The sequence below is a fragment of the Anomaloglossus baeobatrachus genome, chromosome 1, assembly GCF_048569485.1.
Source record: "Anomaloglossus baeobatrachus isolate aAnoBae1 chromosome 1, aAnoBae1.hap1, whole genome shotgun sequence".
Classification (NCBI taxonomy): domain Eukaryota; kingdom Metazoa; phylum Chordata; class Amphibia; order Anura; family Aromobatidae; genus Anomaloglossus; species Anomaloglossus baeobatrachus.
In genome coordinates this window covers 372,161,490-372,178,659 of record NC_134353.1, presented here as the reverse complement: position 1 = coordinate 372,178,659, position 17,170 = coordinate 372,161,490, and the positions used below count along the sequence as shown (strand labels likewise).

The 17,170-nt window shown below is 46.4% G+C and overlaps 1 protein-coding gene across 1 annotated transcript; it reads left to right on the top strand.

The window, feature by feature from the left end:
* The first annotated feature begins 10,448 nt into the window (after window positions 1-10,448).
* POMK (protein O-mannose kinase) lies at window positions 10,449-16,186 on the top strand. The gene is made up of 3 exons (XM_075337815.1): window positions 10,449-10,599; window positions 11,968-12,275; window positions 15,334-16,186. Exons 2-3 carry the CDS (start codon window positions 11,994-11,996, stop codon window positions 16,105-16,107), a joined length of 1,056 nt encoding a protein of 351 aa, XP_075193930.1. The 5' UTR covers window positions 10,449-10,599; window positions 11,968-11,993; the 3' UTR covers window positions 16,108-16,186.
* Window positions 16,187-17,170: the final 984 nt, after the last annotated feature.

Sequence of the window (17,170 nt, the reverse complement as noted above, 5' to 3'; positions counted from 1 at the left end):
GGCCCACAGATTACTCAGGAATGGCGATTCCTCGGGAGTCGGGACAACAGCTAACCGGCTTTCCAGGACTTTTGCCAGGAAGTGAGGTCAACAGGAAGCCTCTTGACCTCACTTCCAGGTAAATGCCTGCGTTCTGGCGTGCCGACAAAGGCCGCGGACCGCAACAAAAAAGCAGGTCCATGCGTTGTGGCTGCGTTCTGACCCGCATCATTGATTTCAATGGGGGAGAGAACGCAGCCACAACGCACAAAAGAAGTGACATGCTGCTTTTCTTTCCGCACCGATTTTTGGCATCCAAAACGCTGCGGAAAGAAACGCAGCGTGTGCACTGATTTTTCAGCTTTCCCATACACTTTGCTGGGAAAGCTGAACGCATGCAATTTGCCACTGAAACGCTGCGGTTCAAAACGCAGCGTTTCCGCGGTAAAAAACGCAACGTGTGCACACAGCCTTATGGTGAAGAATCAACAACAAGTGGGATACAATTGTGAAGTTGAACGAAATGTATTTCTTATTTTACTTTTTATTTAAAAAATAAAAAACTGAAAAGTGGGGCGTGCAATATTATTCATTCCCTTTACTTTCAGTGGAGCAAACTCACTCCAGAAGTTCATTGAGGATCTCTGAATGATCCAATGTTGTCCTAAATGACTGATGATGATAAATATAAGCCCCTGTGTGTAATCAAGTCTCTGTATAAATGCACCTGCTCTGTGATAGTCTCAGTGTTCTGTTTAAAGCTCAGATAGCATCATGAAGACCAAGGAACACAAAAAGCAGGTTGCAAAAAGATTTCCAAAACTTAACACTAGAACTACTGGACTCGTGCAACCAATATAGAAATACATGGTGCAAAGTAGTCAAAAAGACTACCTCAGTAGTTCTAGTGTTAAAACATCCCAAGGAGCACTGTGCAAGCGATCATATTGACATGGAAGGAGTATCATACCACTGCAAATCTACAAAGACCCGACCGTCCATCCAAACTGTCATCTCAAACAAGGAGAAGACTGATCAGAGATGAAGCCAAGAGGCCCATGATCACTCTGGATGAACTGCAGAGATCTACAGCTGAGGTGGGAGAGTCTGTCAAAGATATCCATAAAAAGTGTTATTTAACATTTGGCACAAGCCACCTGGGAGACACACCAAACATGTGGAAGAAGGTGCTCTGGTCAGATGAAACCAAAAATCGAACTTTTTGGGCTCAATGCCAAACGATGTTTGGCGTAAAAGCAACACAGTTCATCACCCTGAACATACCATCCCCAATGTCAAACATGGTGGTGGCAGCATCATGGTTTGGGCCTGCTTTTCTTCAGCAGAGATAGGGAAGATGGTTAAAATTGAAGGGAAGATGGATGGAGCCAAATACAAGACCATTCTTGAAGAAAATCTGTTGGAGTCTTCAAAAGACCTGATACTGGGACGGAGATTTGTCTTCCAACAAGACAATGATCCCAAACATAAAGCAAAATCTACAATGGAATGGTTCACAAATAAACGTATCCAGGTGTTAGAATGGCCAAGTCAAAGCCCAGACCTGAATCCAATCGAGAATCTGTGGAAAGAGCTGAAAACTGTTGTTCACAAACGCTCTCCATCCAACCTCACTCAGCTCCAGCTATTTACAAAGGAAGAATGGGCAAGAATTTCAGTCTCTCGATGTGCAAAACTGATAGACATATACCCCAAGCGACTGCAGCTGTAATCGCAGCAAAAGGTGGCGCTACAAAGTATTAACTTAAAGGGGACGAATAATATTGTACGCCCCAATTTTCATTCATTTATTTTTAAGCAATAAATTTTGTTCACCTTCACAATTGTGTCCCACTTGTTGTTGATTCTTCACCATGACATTACATTTTTTATCTTTATATTTGAAGCCTGAAATGTGGAAAAGATTGAGAAATTCAAGGGGGCTGAATACTTTCGCAAGGCACTGTATGTTCAGTTTGTGTCTTTTCAAATTGTCATGATTAAAGGCATATTGTGCCTGAAACACGTAGACGCAGAGACTGACCTGGTCTACTTTTGTAGCTAAATGGATATTTTTTCCATGGTTTTTAATTCTTAATAAAGTGATGTTTTAAATTTTACTGAGCAGTGCTGGAATTTCCAAATTCCATACTTCATTATATGCACCTGGATACCGGTCCAGGATTTCTTGGCACTGCTACCATCTATTCATGGTCTGGTGAGCTGTTTATCATTTGTCACTTTAAAATGACCTTACATATAATATATATCTCTAGGTACTCAGACCCAATGTTCATATATACTCGCGTGTAAAATTAATCATTACTCCCTAGGTGCTGTTCAGGTTCTATTCTATTTAGTAGCATGCATATCGGCCACAGGCAATGCAGACACCGCTTGCGTATCGGCCACAGGAAGGACACACTAGGGCTTGTGTGACATTATGACACATGAGCCTTGCACCCAATCGGCAACCACTTAATTTGTGCTTCTGTTGTACGAAGGTGACATCCAGAGGAATTCAGAGTGGTAGCAGTTATCACTTCTTCTGGATGTTAGTTTTGTCCAAAGGAAGTGAGAGTGAAGTGGCCGTTTATTGGCTGCATGGTTCACATTGTCATGTGAGTACCAGGAGATCTGGCCCTGATATCGTTGGAATGGCGCGAGCATCAGGAGTGAATGAATATAGGCTGTTTTGATTTTACATTGGTCATTGTCTTCTCAATTGCTATATTCTCCAAACAGTGGACAACCCCTTTAAGGCTTTTTTTTTTACACTATGTGATAATCAGGAATTTTTGACTGCTTGCTTTCTATGGCCAGCCTAAATAGGTTGTCCTGTGTAAGCAGTTGATGTCCTGCCAATAATATGATAGCCTATGTACACAGAGCAATCAGTTCTTTGCTCATGGATCAGCAGTTGACTTTTTTAAATGGGCCAATAAATGAAAACCCATTATCTTACACATAGCTAATTAGTGGTCATATAACAGCCTTGCTTGATAAAGTAAATGGCCTCTTGTCCCCCAGTGTAAGGGGTACATCTCACATAGCGAGATCGCTGCTGAGTCACAGGTTTTGTGACGCACCAGTGACCTCATCAGCGATTTCGCGGTGTATGACACTAAGCAGCGATCTGGCCCCTGCTGTGAGATCGCTGATTGTTACACACAGTGCTGGTTCATTTTTTGCTCGTTGCTCTCCCGCTGTGAAGCACACATCGCTGTGTTTGACAGCGAGAGAGCAACGATCTGAATGTGCAGGGAGCCGGCGTCGGGAAGCTGCAGACACTGGTAACCAAGATACACATCGGGTAACCAAGCGAAGTGCTTTGCTTGGTTACCTGATATTTACCTTGGTTACTAGCGTACGCCGCTCTCAGGCTGCCAGTGCTGGCTCTCTGCACACGTAGCCAGAGTACACATCGGGTAATGAAGCAAAGCGGTTTGCTTAGTAACCCGATGTGTACCCTGGCTACGAGTGCAGGGAGCCAGTTCTAAGCGGTGTGCGCTGGTAACCATGGTAAATATCGGGTAACAAAGCAAAGCATTTTGCTTAGTTACCCGATATTTACCTTGGTTACCAAGCGCAGCATCGTTTCCACGAGTCGCTGGTGGCTGGTCACTGGTGAGATCTGCCTGATTGACAGCGCACCAGCGATCATGTAGCGACGCACCATCGATCCTGACCAGGTCATATCGTGGTCGGAATCGCTGTTACGTCGTTTAGTGAGACGGTACTAACACCTGCTATCTTTTGCAGTTGGTACATGCATGTTCAGAGGATCCCCAAGTCCCACCCCTGGTGCATCTTAAGCTGAGAGGAAGGAACAACTGTCATTGTATCCAATATGATAAACCGGACCGTATACAAGTAGCTGAGGAACATCCCTTCTCTACAGCAGCTGAACGTTCCTTCCCTGCAGGATCTCCTCGCTGACAGTGCAGGTATATGACTGTGATAGGTGCCTCTCAGTAACCAATCGGCACTTTGTGTTACTACCAGGGAGAGTGCTCATTGGTTAAAGCACCACTCCAGTGGGTTTGTTTTTTTTTCTTCCACTGCTGGAGTTGTACTTTAAACCTAAGTCCTCTTCCCCCAGACTTATACTCACCCTCCGGTATTGTCATCTTATTTCAGCATTACTACAGTCCTAATTTGTGCCTGTATCTTCGGAGTAGCCGGAGGTCAGAGGTTACAGTAGATCACAAGCTCTCAGTGCCAGTCTATGAGACCCAGGACACGGCTCTCACAGACTTAGATTCAGTTGTTACCTTCAGCATGTTCCACTGGAGCTGCTGGCATTTTACAAACTGACACTGATGGGAGGGTTGGTAAAAACAGATAAAGATGCTGGAAAGTGAGTATAATTGAGAAGGCTGGGCACTTGGATTTACAGCACCACTACAGCAGTGAGAAACAAAACACTGGAATAGTGCTGTAATGCAGGCTCCTGTCACACAGTCTCTACTACTGATAGGATGCTGTAATAACCAATGAGCGCTGTCTGCAGTGAAGGAAGGCACTGGTTACTGAGCAGCACTGTAGCTGCACGGATTTGCAATCAGCTCTTTTTGCTCTGCACTGTGCAGGATGCAACCAGGAGCAAGGTGGACTGCATGTGGCCCGCAGGTTGTACATCTGTGGCGCCCCTGAGGCTTCAGTCGCCACAGAGTATTGCACCCAAATTTGGGTCTAATGCAAAACCCGGATCCTGAGGAGGTCAGTCCCGGTTTCACCACTCACACACTCAAATACACACCAAGTTGCCCCTGTTCCCACTGGGGACTGGGCTAGGGTAGGGTAATAAAGGGGTCGCCTACAGAGTGGCATTTACAGGATGCCCTCAACAGGGACCACAGTCCCACTAGCTTAGGACCTGGGAGGGAGGAGGAGCAGTCAGCGGGGGTTGTCGGGAGCCAACACAACAGTTAGGAGTTCTCCAGCAGGAGAGCAACGGAGCAACACAGCGCCGGGCAAAATCTCGCGCCTGTGCAGAGAATTGGTGGGTTCGCGCACCTATGTTTTCGGCTCTGCGCACAATAGGTTCAGAGGAAAGTGCACCTGCGCGAGCCGGGAATATGTCTGCGCAGGCGCGATATTTTGCCTGCCTACGTGGATGGCGTCCGAGGCATCCTCGTCAATCAGCACAAGAGGACGGCGAAAGGAGGGACCGGAGGCGCAGATTAAGACGCCAATCGGACCAGACTGGACAATTTACATACATGACGGGAGATTTTTATAAATATATTTGTGGGCTCTACGGGGTGGGGGTCAAGGGGGTAACGTACACCTTTATATAATGCAACACAGGCGCTGCTTAAGGTGCTAATTTTAGTTTAAAACGACAAAATCTGGTGACAGCTTCCCTTTAATCTTCTCCAATAGTTTTTCTTCTGTCTCTCTGTTCTAAAGTTATGTCACTGAGTAATAAAGAAGCAACATTTCCCTTCATCCATTTGGGTATGTACCACTGAGCTCTATGGGCATTTGCTTTTTTTCCTCTGTTTGTGGCCAATCAAAACTTAACCATGTTCACAGACCACTCCTGTAGTATACGCCTGGTTTGCATCTTTATTAACAGGGGACATAACTTTAGAACAGAAGGGCACAAAAGAAAAACTGTTCCAGAATCAGTGGAGCATCGGAGGAGGAACTATGATTAAAGTGAAATTTCTTATTTTTTAATTTGCTGCATCTTTAGACCGTCTTGCCTATGTTTCCACCAGTGCCTGGAGATGATCAAGAATATTTGCCATACTAAGTTCCAACCTCTGGTTCGGTTCTTTGTTGCAGCCGGCCTTCACTTCTGCAGCCGCCATGCTAGACCTAGCATCTCCTGCGCATCTAGGGTCCAAGACATTGCATGAATCACTAGACCTCATGTGAAATCTACTGTAGATGTTACAATGCCAAGTAAGTGACAGATGCTCAGGAGATGCAACAGAGGGCGGGACCAATCAGGACTGGGTGCTGCAAATCTTTTTGCTCATCTCGCTGTGCCGGTTCTCCGCATGTCAGCACTTCTGAGAACTGAGACAGTTTTTTGTGCTACTTTCGTTCTCCTCACTCCCACTATACATAAGCAGCAACACTTAAATGTATATTTACATTGGCAAACCCCACCTCCCGCCTGCCAACCTCCGAGGACCAGATAAATCCCACAGAGGGTCACTAACGCTAAAGGCGTCCTTTCTTTCGACAGTGCCCCCGGCATGGATAGTATCCCCTCCCCTGCTGTGTTGTACACTATGTGCTGTGGGGGCTCAGTGAAAAGCCAAAATGCACATCACAACTTAAAGGCGTCCCATTGAGGCATTCTATCACTTGATTACTTACTGATTGGTGGATGTCAGCTGCTCGTACCCAAACACATAATCAAAAAGAATGGAGTCATATTCCAAATAGTAGATTTAAAAGTACAGCTTTATTAGATACAATATATAATAAAAACCACACACAGTGTAAAAAAAAAGGAGAGATAAAGTGCAAATAAGTAGGGCAGCAAAATTGCCGTGGATAGAGTGACTTGGGAGCACAAATAGTGTAGTGGCACACAATGCAGCGTGTACCAGAATTGCAGCTGACAAGCACACAGTGCACCTCAAGTAAATGGTAAAGATCTTTGGTACTACCAATGCCAAAGGCTGGAAACATATCTATGCAAGTAAAATCGGTCCGACTGGGCTGAAAAAAACTCGGCTGATTTTAGTTCACGTTAGGGCCGAGTGCAACGCAAGTGCAATGCTTTTTCTGAATAAATTAATGATTTTACTAGTGTGTGTAATGCGTGTGTAATGCGTATTTTTTACTATGTCATCTGCCCTTCAGCTCTGCTACATGGCCGTTGACAGCAGACACAGACAGCCATGTAGCAGAGCTGAATGGCAGATGACAGCAGACACAGACAGAGCCGCACGGTCAGAATGAACTCGGGTGAACTTCACCCGACTTCATGGTCATGCTGCGGCTCTGTCTGTGCCGCGTCCTGATTAGCGGTCACCCGTGAAGGATTCACCGATGACCGCTAATCCCGAGTGACTGAAGTTAGCAGCCCTCTCTCATACTCACCGATCCCCGGCGCGGTGCTGCACGGCATTCACACTGCTCCGGCGGCTTTTACTATTTTGAAAAAGTTGGCCGCTCATTAAGCAATCTCGTATTCCCTGCTTTCCCCGCCCACAGGCGCCTATGATTGGTTGCAGTGAGACACGCCACCACACTGAGTGACAGGTGTCTCACTACAACCAATCACAGAAGCCGGTGGGCATGTCTATACTGTGCAGTGAAATAATTAATTAAATAATTAAAAAAAACGGCGTGCGGTCCCCCCCAATTTTAAAACCAGCCAGATAAAGCCATACGGCTGAAGGCTGGTATTCTCAGGATGGGGAGCTCCACGTTATGGGGAGCCCCCCAGCCTAACAATGTCAGTCAGCAGCCGCCCAGAATTGCCGCATACATTAGATGCGACAGTTCTGGGACTGTACCCGGCTCTTCCCGATTTGCCCTGGTGTGTTGGCAAATCGGGGTAATAAGGAGTTAATGGCAGCCCATAGCTGCCACTAAATCCTAGATTAATCATGTCAGGCGTCTCCACGAGATACCTTCCATGATTAATCTGTAAGTTACAGTAAATAAACACACCTGAAAAAATCATTTATTAGAAATAAAAACACTAACAAATTCCCTGGTTCAACAATTTAATAAGCCCCAAAAAGCCCTCTATGTCCGGCGTAATCCACGGACTTCCAGCGTCGCTTCCAGCTCTGCTGCATGGAGGTGACCGGAGCTGCAGAAGACACCGCCGCTCCTGACAGCTCCACTCAGCAACTGAGGTGAGTAGCGCGATCAGCTGAGCTGTCACTGAGGTTACCCGCGGCCACCGTGACCGACACAGAGAGAGAATAGAGATCGAGAGGGAGAGACCGACTGACAGAGAATAGTGATTGACAGACATTGTGAGACATCACTCGTTTCCAGTGTTTTAGGAAACATGCGAGAAATGTATTTAGAAAATCGCATGTCACTAGGATGGTGTGAGTGCCGTCCCGTGACGTCCGATTTTTTACACGCTCCCATAGACTTGCATTGGAGATACTCGCAGTAGAAACTCGCAAAAAAGCAGCATGCTGCGATTTCTTTCTCAGTCCGATTTGGACTGAGAAAAAAATCGCAGATGAGAGCTGAATCATTCACTAACATGTGTCCGATTCCAATGCGAGATTTTCTGGCATTGCTCTACTGCGAGAAACTCGCAAGTGAGAAGCAGCCCAAAATCAGCCACTCAGTCAATAGGGTAAATTAACCCCTAACAGGTGTGGGAATCCCCATCCGCGCACAGGACACCGATGATGTGCATGTAGTGCGTATCGAGATGCAATATACATCCCCCATGTAACTGAAACTGCCTGTCAAGCTGTCCAACAACGCGGCTAGGGGGGGGACCCACAACCACAATTATGTGAAATAAGTATGGAGAGACTCAGACATGGAGAGCCCAGCATATGCAAGTAAAGATGATTAGCAAGCTGCGGCCACAAAGTCACATAAATATGTAAAGTCAAAAGTGCTCACCCATATTAAACAACCCACGGCAATGCTGTCCAGGGGGCCCCGATGCTGCGTTTCGCATTGGGCTTCCTCGGGGGGCCATGCAGTAAACATGTGTGTCGGGCAATTTATAGCCCTGAAATGACCGTGAGATAGCTACAGCAGTTGCGCATGCGCAGCGCGAGCGGGCGCCACGAACGCATCACTTCCGGCCTCAGAGTGGTGCCGCGGGTCAGGGAAATCCCTGGTGACGTCTCATAATCCCGCCCTCACCACTCACTGAAGCCTTCTGGGATGCGTCCCAGCTGTCCGTCCATGGTGCGCATGCGCAGTAGCCCGTGAGTGAGCGAGAGAGAAAAAAAAATCCCGAATCCGGATCGTGCACCCCGAATCCCGGGTACTGGTTGGACTCGGATCGGACTCTCGAACCGTGCGGATCTGGATTTTGCCGATCCGGGTCCGCTCAACACTAATCTTTACCATTTACTTGAGGTGCACTGTGTGCTTGTCAGCTGCAATTCTGGTACACGCTGCATTGTGTGCCACTACACTACTAGTGCTCCCAAGTCACTCTATGTACGGCAATTTTGCTGCCCTACTTGTTTGCACTTTATCTCTCCCTTTTTTACACTGTGTGTGGTTTTTATCATATATTGTATCTAATAAAGCTCTACTTTTAAATCTACTATTTGGAATATGACTCCATTCTTTTTGATTATTTGCTTGTTGGGAGTTTCCATATGAGTCTTTATGATGAATTGGATGTTTCTGATTACTGGTACCCAAACACATCAGCAGATCTGCTCCATTTACTCCCTATGGGGCTGCGCTCCTCTATTTGTGGCAGCTCTGGGAAAAATGAATGGAGCCCTAGTCAGGCATCAGACCTGCTGTGCCATTTTGTAATGGGGACATATGTTCCCTCTCAATTAATGATGAGCGAGTTTCGAAATCCTTGGATTCGCGATACCCGTAACGAGTACTGTCTAATACTCGCGTATGCATTCTGAATAGCGTGCAATGCAAGTCAATGGGGAAAACTCGCAATGTAACGAGTAACCTGAATGCTGTACTAATCGTACGAGTAGTGAATAGTGCAGAATTCCAGTTACTCGTTACATTGCGAGTATTCCCCATTGACTTGCATTGCACACTATTAAGAATGCATATGCGAGTATTAGACAGTATTCGTTACGAGTATCGCAAATCTGAGGATTTCGAAACTCGCGCATCATTACTCTCAATCTGTTCTAACCCCAGAAGTCGACACCCACCAATAACATGGCTCCCAGCTGCCCCGGATTCAGCGGGACTGTCCTGATGAGAGAGCTTAGTCCCGCTGTCCCGGCAGTCTCACGACCTCCTCGGCGTGGGGCCGGCATCTCTGCACACATACACAAACAATTATCGTCTCTGAATCTGATCTCCCCAAGACTCAAACTCGTGAACCCCCTGTCTGTGCGCAGCAGCTCTACGAATGAGCCACAGATCAGCATGAAGACATGCCAGAGTGGAATATACTAAGTGCTGATGATTATCAGTCCAGGAATCGTCCTTTATTCCTCAACGCGTTTCCGAGCCCCTCTGACTCCATCCTCTGGACCTCTAAGTCATAATTTGTCCCTTGTTCTGTTTTTCCAAGCTTTGGAGGTGTGCGATCAGTGAGTCATCACCTATCTTGTGGCGATTATCTTCACTGGACAGCCCCTTTAATTAGCCTGCTTTGAAAGAGTTTAGGCCACGCCCCTTCTCATTAACCAGACCCAGACACAAGACGCGCTGAAAGTGGTGGAAAATACAACGGTACATGGTGTACGAGCGCAGATGAAGGCAGAATCCTTGTTTACCGGAGCATAGAGCCCGATTACAGGACAGAGCCTCCCTCAGCACGTAACAGCGGCCACAGTGTGGTCACGTGATTCCAGGAGTCCGTCATGTGATCATGACGTCATCCAGGTCCCACAGTGCCGGAAAGAATCAGGCGCCGCTCTCCTGTACAGGTGTTATGGCGGCCGGCTGCTCCGCATGTGACAGGCCCAGCTGGTGCAGCGCATTGATGAACCGGAGGTACGGGGAGCACGCATGCGTTGTATCCACACACAGGAGCCCAGCCGTACGTGTGTCCTCACCGCACAAAGCGCTACCGTGCCGCCCCGAACAGTGAATACAAGCTGACAGGGCCGCGGATTGTCCTCAGCAAGGACAAATCACTGTTAGTGACCCCCTGAGCATGGAGGAGGCACCACACGTGACTGCACAAAGGAGCTGCTCCACCCCGATGGCTTGTTGGGAAAGAAGCTCCACCCTCATGACTGGTCAGAGGAGCAGCTCCACCCTCATGACTGGTCAGAGGAGAAGCTCCACCCTCATGACTGGTCAGAGGAGCAGCTCCACCCTCATGACTGGTCAGAGGAGCAGCTCCACCCTCATGACTGGTCAGAGGAGCAGCTCCACCCTCATGACTGGTCAGAGGAGAAGCTCCACCCTCATGACTGGTCAGAGGAGCAGCTCCACCCTCATGACTGGTCAGAGGAGAAGCTCCACCCTCATTACTGGTCAGAGGAGAATCTCCACCCTCATGACTGGTCAGAGGAGAAGCTCCACCCTCATGACTGGTCAGAGGAGCAGCTCCACCCTCATGACTGGTCAGAGGAGCAGCTCCACCCTCATGACTGGTCAGAGGAGCAGCTCCACCCTCATGACTGGTCAGAGGAGAAGCTCCACCCTCATGACTGGTCAGAGGAGAATCTCCACCCTCATGACTGGTCAGAGGAGAAGCTCCACCCTCATGACTGGTCAGAGGAGCAGCTCCACCCTCATGACTGGTCAGAGGAGCAGCTCCACCCTCATGACTGGTCAGAGGAGCAGCTCCACCCTCATGACTGGTCAGAGGAGCAGCTCCACCCTCATGACTGGTCAGAGGAGCAGCTCCACCCTCATGACTGGTCAGAGGAGCAGCTCCACCCTCATGACTCATCACAGGAGCAGCTCCATCCCCATGACTCATCACAGGAGCAGCTCCACCCCCATGGCTCATCACAGGAGCAGCTCCGCCCCCATGACTCATCACAGGAGCAGTTCCACCCCCATGGCTCATCACAGGAGCAGCTCCGCCCCCATGACTCATCACAGGAGCAGCTCCGCCCCCATGACTCATCACAGGAGCAGCTCCGCCCCCATGACTCATCACAGGAGCAGCTCCACCCCCATGGCTCATCACAGGAGCATCTCCGCCCCCATGACTCATCACAGGAGCAGCTCCGCCCCCTTGACTTTCCAGGTCATTTGAGTTTAGCACATGCTGTCTTCTACATGTTCTGCTGTCACAATATAGGAGAGGCATCGACCATGCTGGATTTCCTCTACATAACAGTCTGTGAGATGTTTTCCTTGCTATTTTCCCATTCTGATTTTCCCCTTCTTTCTTTGATTTAGGATGTGACAAGATCCTGCAGAGTAGAATGGATAAGAGATATGGTGGTAAAAGGAATGGCAACTGGAATTGTCTCCTGCTGCTGATAATCCTGCTTGTCCTCACTGTGCTGTTCCTAAACGTGCTGCTGTATGTGTACCTGGAGCACGTCTATGTCTCCCCTAGTTATCCACACGCAGACCCCAGCACTTGTCCTCAAGGGTTCTTCAAGATTGGCAACATGAAGAATTGCTCTGCGTGGCTGAATTGTGAGCGCATTAATAAAGAAGTGCGCCGACTGAAGCTGGTGGGCGAAGGAGTCGTCAAAAAGGTGATGAGTTTCACAAGAAGAAACGTCCATTGTACAATTTTTGTTTTTGCACTTTAATTTTTTCTACCAAGAGCCATAACTTTTGCTTTTAAGTCTTGAATGAGACCATATAATGCAATACAAAAATGGCGGAAAAATCCAAGTGAGGTGGAAAAGCCCCACAATTTTGCCATTATTTTTTTTTTGTTTGTTTCTATGGTAAAAATGACCGGGCAACAAGATTCTTCAGGTCAATAGGATTCGAAAGATGCCAAACGTGTGTGTGTGTGTGTGTGTATGTATATATATATATATATATATATATATATATATATATATATATATATAAAAAAAAAAGGTATTTTTTTAATACTTTTTCTGATATTCTTTTCGTAGCTTATTTTTTTTATTCAATTATGTTTTTTGAACTATCACTTCTTTTTGGATACTTGCAATGTTTTTATCCATTTTAATTGCATTCACTAGAAGAGATAGGATGTCTGCAACATTTGGCATGTTACCTTTTTTGCATTGAGGCATTTACAAATTAAATTAGTTTATAGTTTAATCCGGCATTTGCCAACATTTTCATTTTTCCATTTTTGTATTGGGAAAATGTGGCTCATTTAAACTTTTTTTTTTTTTTCTAATTTCTTTGTCTTTTTTTTAATTTATTCTAAGGCCCTGTGCACATGTTCAGTATTTGGTGAGTTTTTGACCTTGGTGTTTGTAGCCAAAACCAGGAGTAGGACAATCAGAGGAAATGTATAATAGGAACACGTCACAACTTCTTTGTTTTATACCCACTCCTGGTTTTGGCCACAAATACTGAGATAAAAAACTGACCCAATTCGCAATGTGTGAACATGGTCAAAGGTATTTGAACCTTTGGTCATTTCTTGGCTTGTACTATATACTGCAAAATTTTGATAATTCACTATATAGTGAAATTAACAAACCCCTGTGAAGTCCACTACAGCCTGACCCTCATAATAGTACAAAGTTGGCAGAAATGGAGGACCTTCATTTGGCCCCGTGGAGTAGGCGCACAATTGGGATGGAGCTACTAAAATGCTGCAATCAGCTCTGACCGCTGCTCTGAGAGGCTGGTTAAAGCACCACTCCAGTGTTTCTGTTTATTTCAGTGCTGAAGTGGTGCTTTAAATGTAAGTCCCCTATCTTCTACTCACTTACCGCCATCATCTGTCATCAGCGTCCCTCCAGAGATTTGCAACCTTCTGGCAGCTCCAGTGTTTCATTGAGTGCGCCGGTGGTCACAAATCAATACAACTCTATGGGAGTCTTGTACTGGCTCTCATAGACTTCTATTATTGAGAGCTTGTGATGTAACTTCTGATTTCCGGACAGCCAAAAGTTACTGCACAAGATGCGGGATCGGAGCAGCTCCGAAAAACAATGAAAATGCTGCAGGGTGAGTATAAGACTGGCGGCAGACAGATTTAAAACTCCACTCCAGTGCTAAAAAAAAAAGGGCTGGGGTGGTGCTTTAACACAGCAAGCTCCTGGTACAGGCTCAGCACCTAAGTCTGTTTTCTTCATGTACATCCCATATCTACCCTATATGTATGACACATTTGGAATAGGCATACTCATCCTCCGTCAGTGCACTTCTACTAAGAGAGGACTGCAATTCTAGTTGGCACATGACCTTAAGTATGCAAACCACATATTTGTGGTCACATGAACACTTGTCGACTGAGCCTACTTTGTCTTTGGCCCCCTTCACACGTCAGTGAAAAACACATACGCACTTTCATCACGTCAGTGAAAAACGTATGTCCCTCCATGTGTCGTTATTTTGGCACACGTGTGATCTCCATGTGCTATCCGTGATAATACACGATCAGGCACTTATACACACCTATCCACGCCGCTGCTGTCCGTGGTGCTGAAGTCTCCCGCAATGCTGTGTCCGGCCGCCACTGTCTCCCCTCTGCAGCTACTTCCGGGTTGGCTGTGCAGTGCATATGTATGAGCATACTTAGCCAACTTGGATGCAGGAGACACCAGCGGCTAGAGACAGCATCACTGGAGACAGGTGAGTATAAAAAGCTTTTTATTTTAAATATACATGATTTTTCTGATACGTATTTCACGGATAACACCACTGTGGGGTCCGTGGGACATCATTAATGCCGGATAAAAACGGACATGTCTCCATGCGGAACACACGGACATGCGTGTACGCTGCATGGAGACACATCAGTGAGAAATCGCTAATGTGTGCGCAGACCCATTGATTTTAATGGCTCTGTGCATGTCCGTGATTTTGGTACGTATAAAAACTAGCACATATGTACCAGAATCACTGACGTGTGAAGGGAGCCTTAGGCTATGTGCGCACGCTGCGTTTTATTTCTGACCATAAAGATGCAGCATTTCTGGCCCCAAAAAAATGCACAAAAACGTACCCACCGCGTTTTGATGCGTTTTTTGCTACGTTTCTTGCTGTGTTTTTCTCCATTCAATTTACTGGGTGAAAAACGAAAAAAGAATTGACATGTTGCATCTTTGTGGTCACCACAATAACGCAGCAAAAAAAAAAAAACTGCACTGTGCGGACAGCAAAAATGAAATCTCATAGACTTTGCTGGGGAATGAGAGACATGCAGTTTTTAGAGCAAAAACGCTGCAAAAAACCGCAGCGTGTGCACATAGCCTTAATAATCCGTAAGCTACACACCAAACAGTGGTCACAGTTTAAATAGAGGTTGTGGCATTCGTCCAACATGTGGATCTGTCACAAGATACATAAAAAAAGAAACTGCATAAATAAACCAATCTCATAGACCTGAACAGGCTGGTGTACTTGCTTGCACATGTCAGAATAGCAGTATAATGCTTTTCATCAATTCTCTCTCCTGATATAAGAATTAGCATTTTTTGGATCTGATGGCTACCTTTGCTGTAGACGGTTAGAGATTGACCATTTGGGGTACAGTTATCGATGTTTATGCCAGAGAGCCCTGAAAATGTAATATTAATTTATAAGTAATGGTGGAAGTAATGACAGTATCAGACTTTTACAATGAGCGGTGTTATTATCTTCCCATTTTAGGTGTATTTGGCAGAGTGGAAAGAAATGAAAGTGGCTCTGTCTCAGCTCACAATCCCTGACCTACGCAGTGACTTCTCTCATGGATTGCGGATGTTGAAGGCCCTCCAGAGCAGGCATGTGGTGACTCTTGTGGGGTATTGTGAGGAAAATGGCAGTATTCTAACCGAGTACCACCCTCTGGGATCTTTGAACAATTTGGACAACACATTCAGCCTCCCTAAATACAAAAACGTTAACACTTGGCAAACTCGTTTGGCCCTGGCCATAGACTATGTAAGTATAATCCGCTACCTGCACAACAGTCCGCTTGGAGTACTAGTTATGTGCGACTCCAATGATCTGGACAAAGTGCTGTCTCAGTACCTGCTAACAAGCGACTTCCGCTTGGTGGCGAATGATTTGGATGCACTACCTATGGTGGACAAAGAGAAAGGAGTTTTAGTCAAATGTGGTCCCCGCGAAATTACTGGTGATTTTGTGGCTCCAGAACAGCTGTGGCCTTATGGGTCTGATACGGAGTTCATTAATAATCTGATGCCCCCATATGATGAGAAGACTGATGTATGGAAGATCCCAGCAGTTACCAATTATCTCTTGGGTCATGGAGAAGGCAGCGATATTGTTCGGTTTCACTTGTTTGATATCCACACCGAGTGTAAGAAGAAGAACCCGGAGGAGAGACCATCAGCACAGACCATCTTGGACACATACAAGAGAATTATGACTTTGCTGATAAAGGAGTTATCTGTGTCAGATGTCAGAGACATGTTGTGAAGAGGACACATAGCAAACATGGCTGTTTTGTCTTAGTGTTGTCTTTTTTGTGTGTTTTGTAATAAAATTTCATCCAGTTGTCTGTTGCATAGATTTGTGAAAATAACTTAAAGCACCACTCCAGTGTTATTGTTCTTATTCCACAGCTAGAGTGGTGCTTTATCTAAATCTCCTGCCGACGTCAACTTCTATTATCGCCGCTTCTTCAGTCGGTCACTGTCCATTTGTGACCTGTTGGCAGCTTCAGTGTTTCATGGAACGCCCTGGAGATCATAACTCAATGAAACTCTGACAGCCTCGTTCCAGCCTTGTTCTGGCTCTCATAGAGTTGCATTGAGATTTTGTGACGTAACTTCTGACTTCCGGCCAGTTAAAAGTTACAGGCACAAGATTGCGCCACAGGACTGGAGCAGCGCCAACAAAGGAAGAAGTTTATGGAAAGTGAATATATGATGAGACTTAGATTTAAAGGGAACCAGGTGCAATATGTACCCAGAAGCACGAGCAGCTCTGGGTACATATTGCTAATGCCTGCCTACCGTCCCTGTATACACTAGCATGGATAAAGGGATCTTTAGAAAAAGTATTTCTAAAGATCCTCTATGATATGCTAATGAGCGCAGGGACTAGTCACAAAGTCAGTTCCTACACTCATTCTGCCCTCTTAGCATGTTTTAGCTAACCCTTGTGCGCGTGGTAACGTACTATTCAATGCCCATTGCCTCGTCATCAGCGGTGATGTAACTGTGCCCGCTGACACTGCTTCAAAACACCGGACTCAGTGTCAGGGCGCATGATCAGAAGTCCCCAACGCTTTTGGTCATGCGCACTAGACCTCTCTGAAGCCGGGATGCGTACAACCGGCTTCATACTGCGCATGACCAGAAGTGCCAGGAATTCTGTTCAGCGGTGACAGTGGGCACAGGTACATCACCGCTGATGACGCATGGCAATGGACATTGAATAGCATGTTTGCACATCCCTGTGGGAATGCTAACATGCTAAGAAGGTGGAATGAGTGCAGGAACTAACGCCTCGGGGACTAGTCCCTGCGCCCATTAGC

Coding starts and splice junctions, on each gene's coding strand:
- POMK (XM_075337815.1), top strand. CDS start 11,994: ATGGATAAGAGATATGGTGGTAAAAGGAATGGCAACTGGAATTGTCTC. Junction 12,276..15,333: donor GCGAAGGAGTCGTCAAAAAG/GTGATGAGTTTC, acceptor TTCCCATTTTAG/GTGTATTTGGCAGAGTGGAA.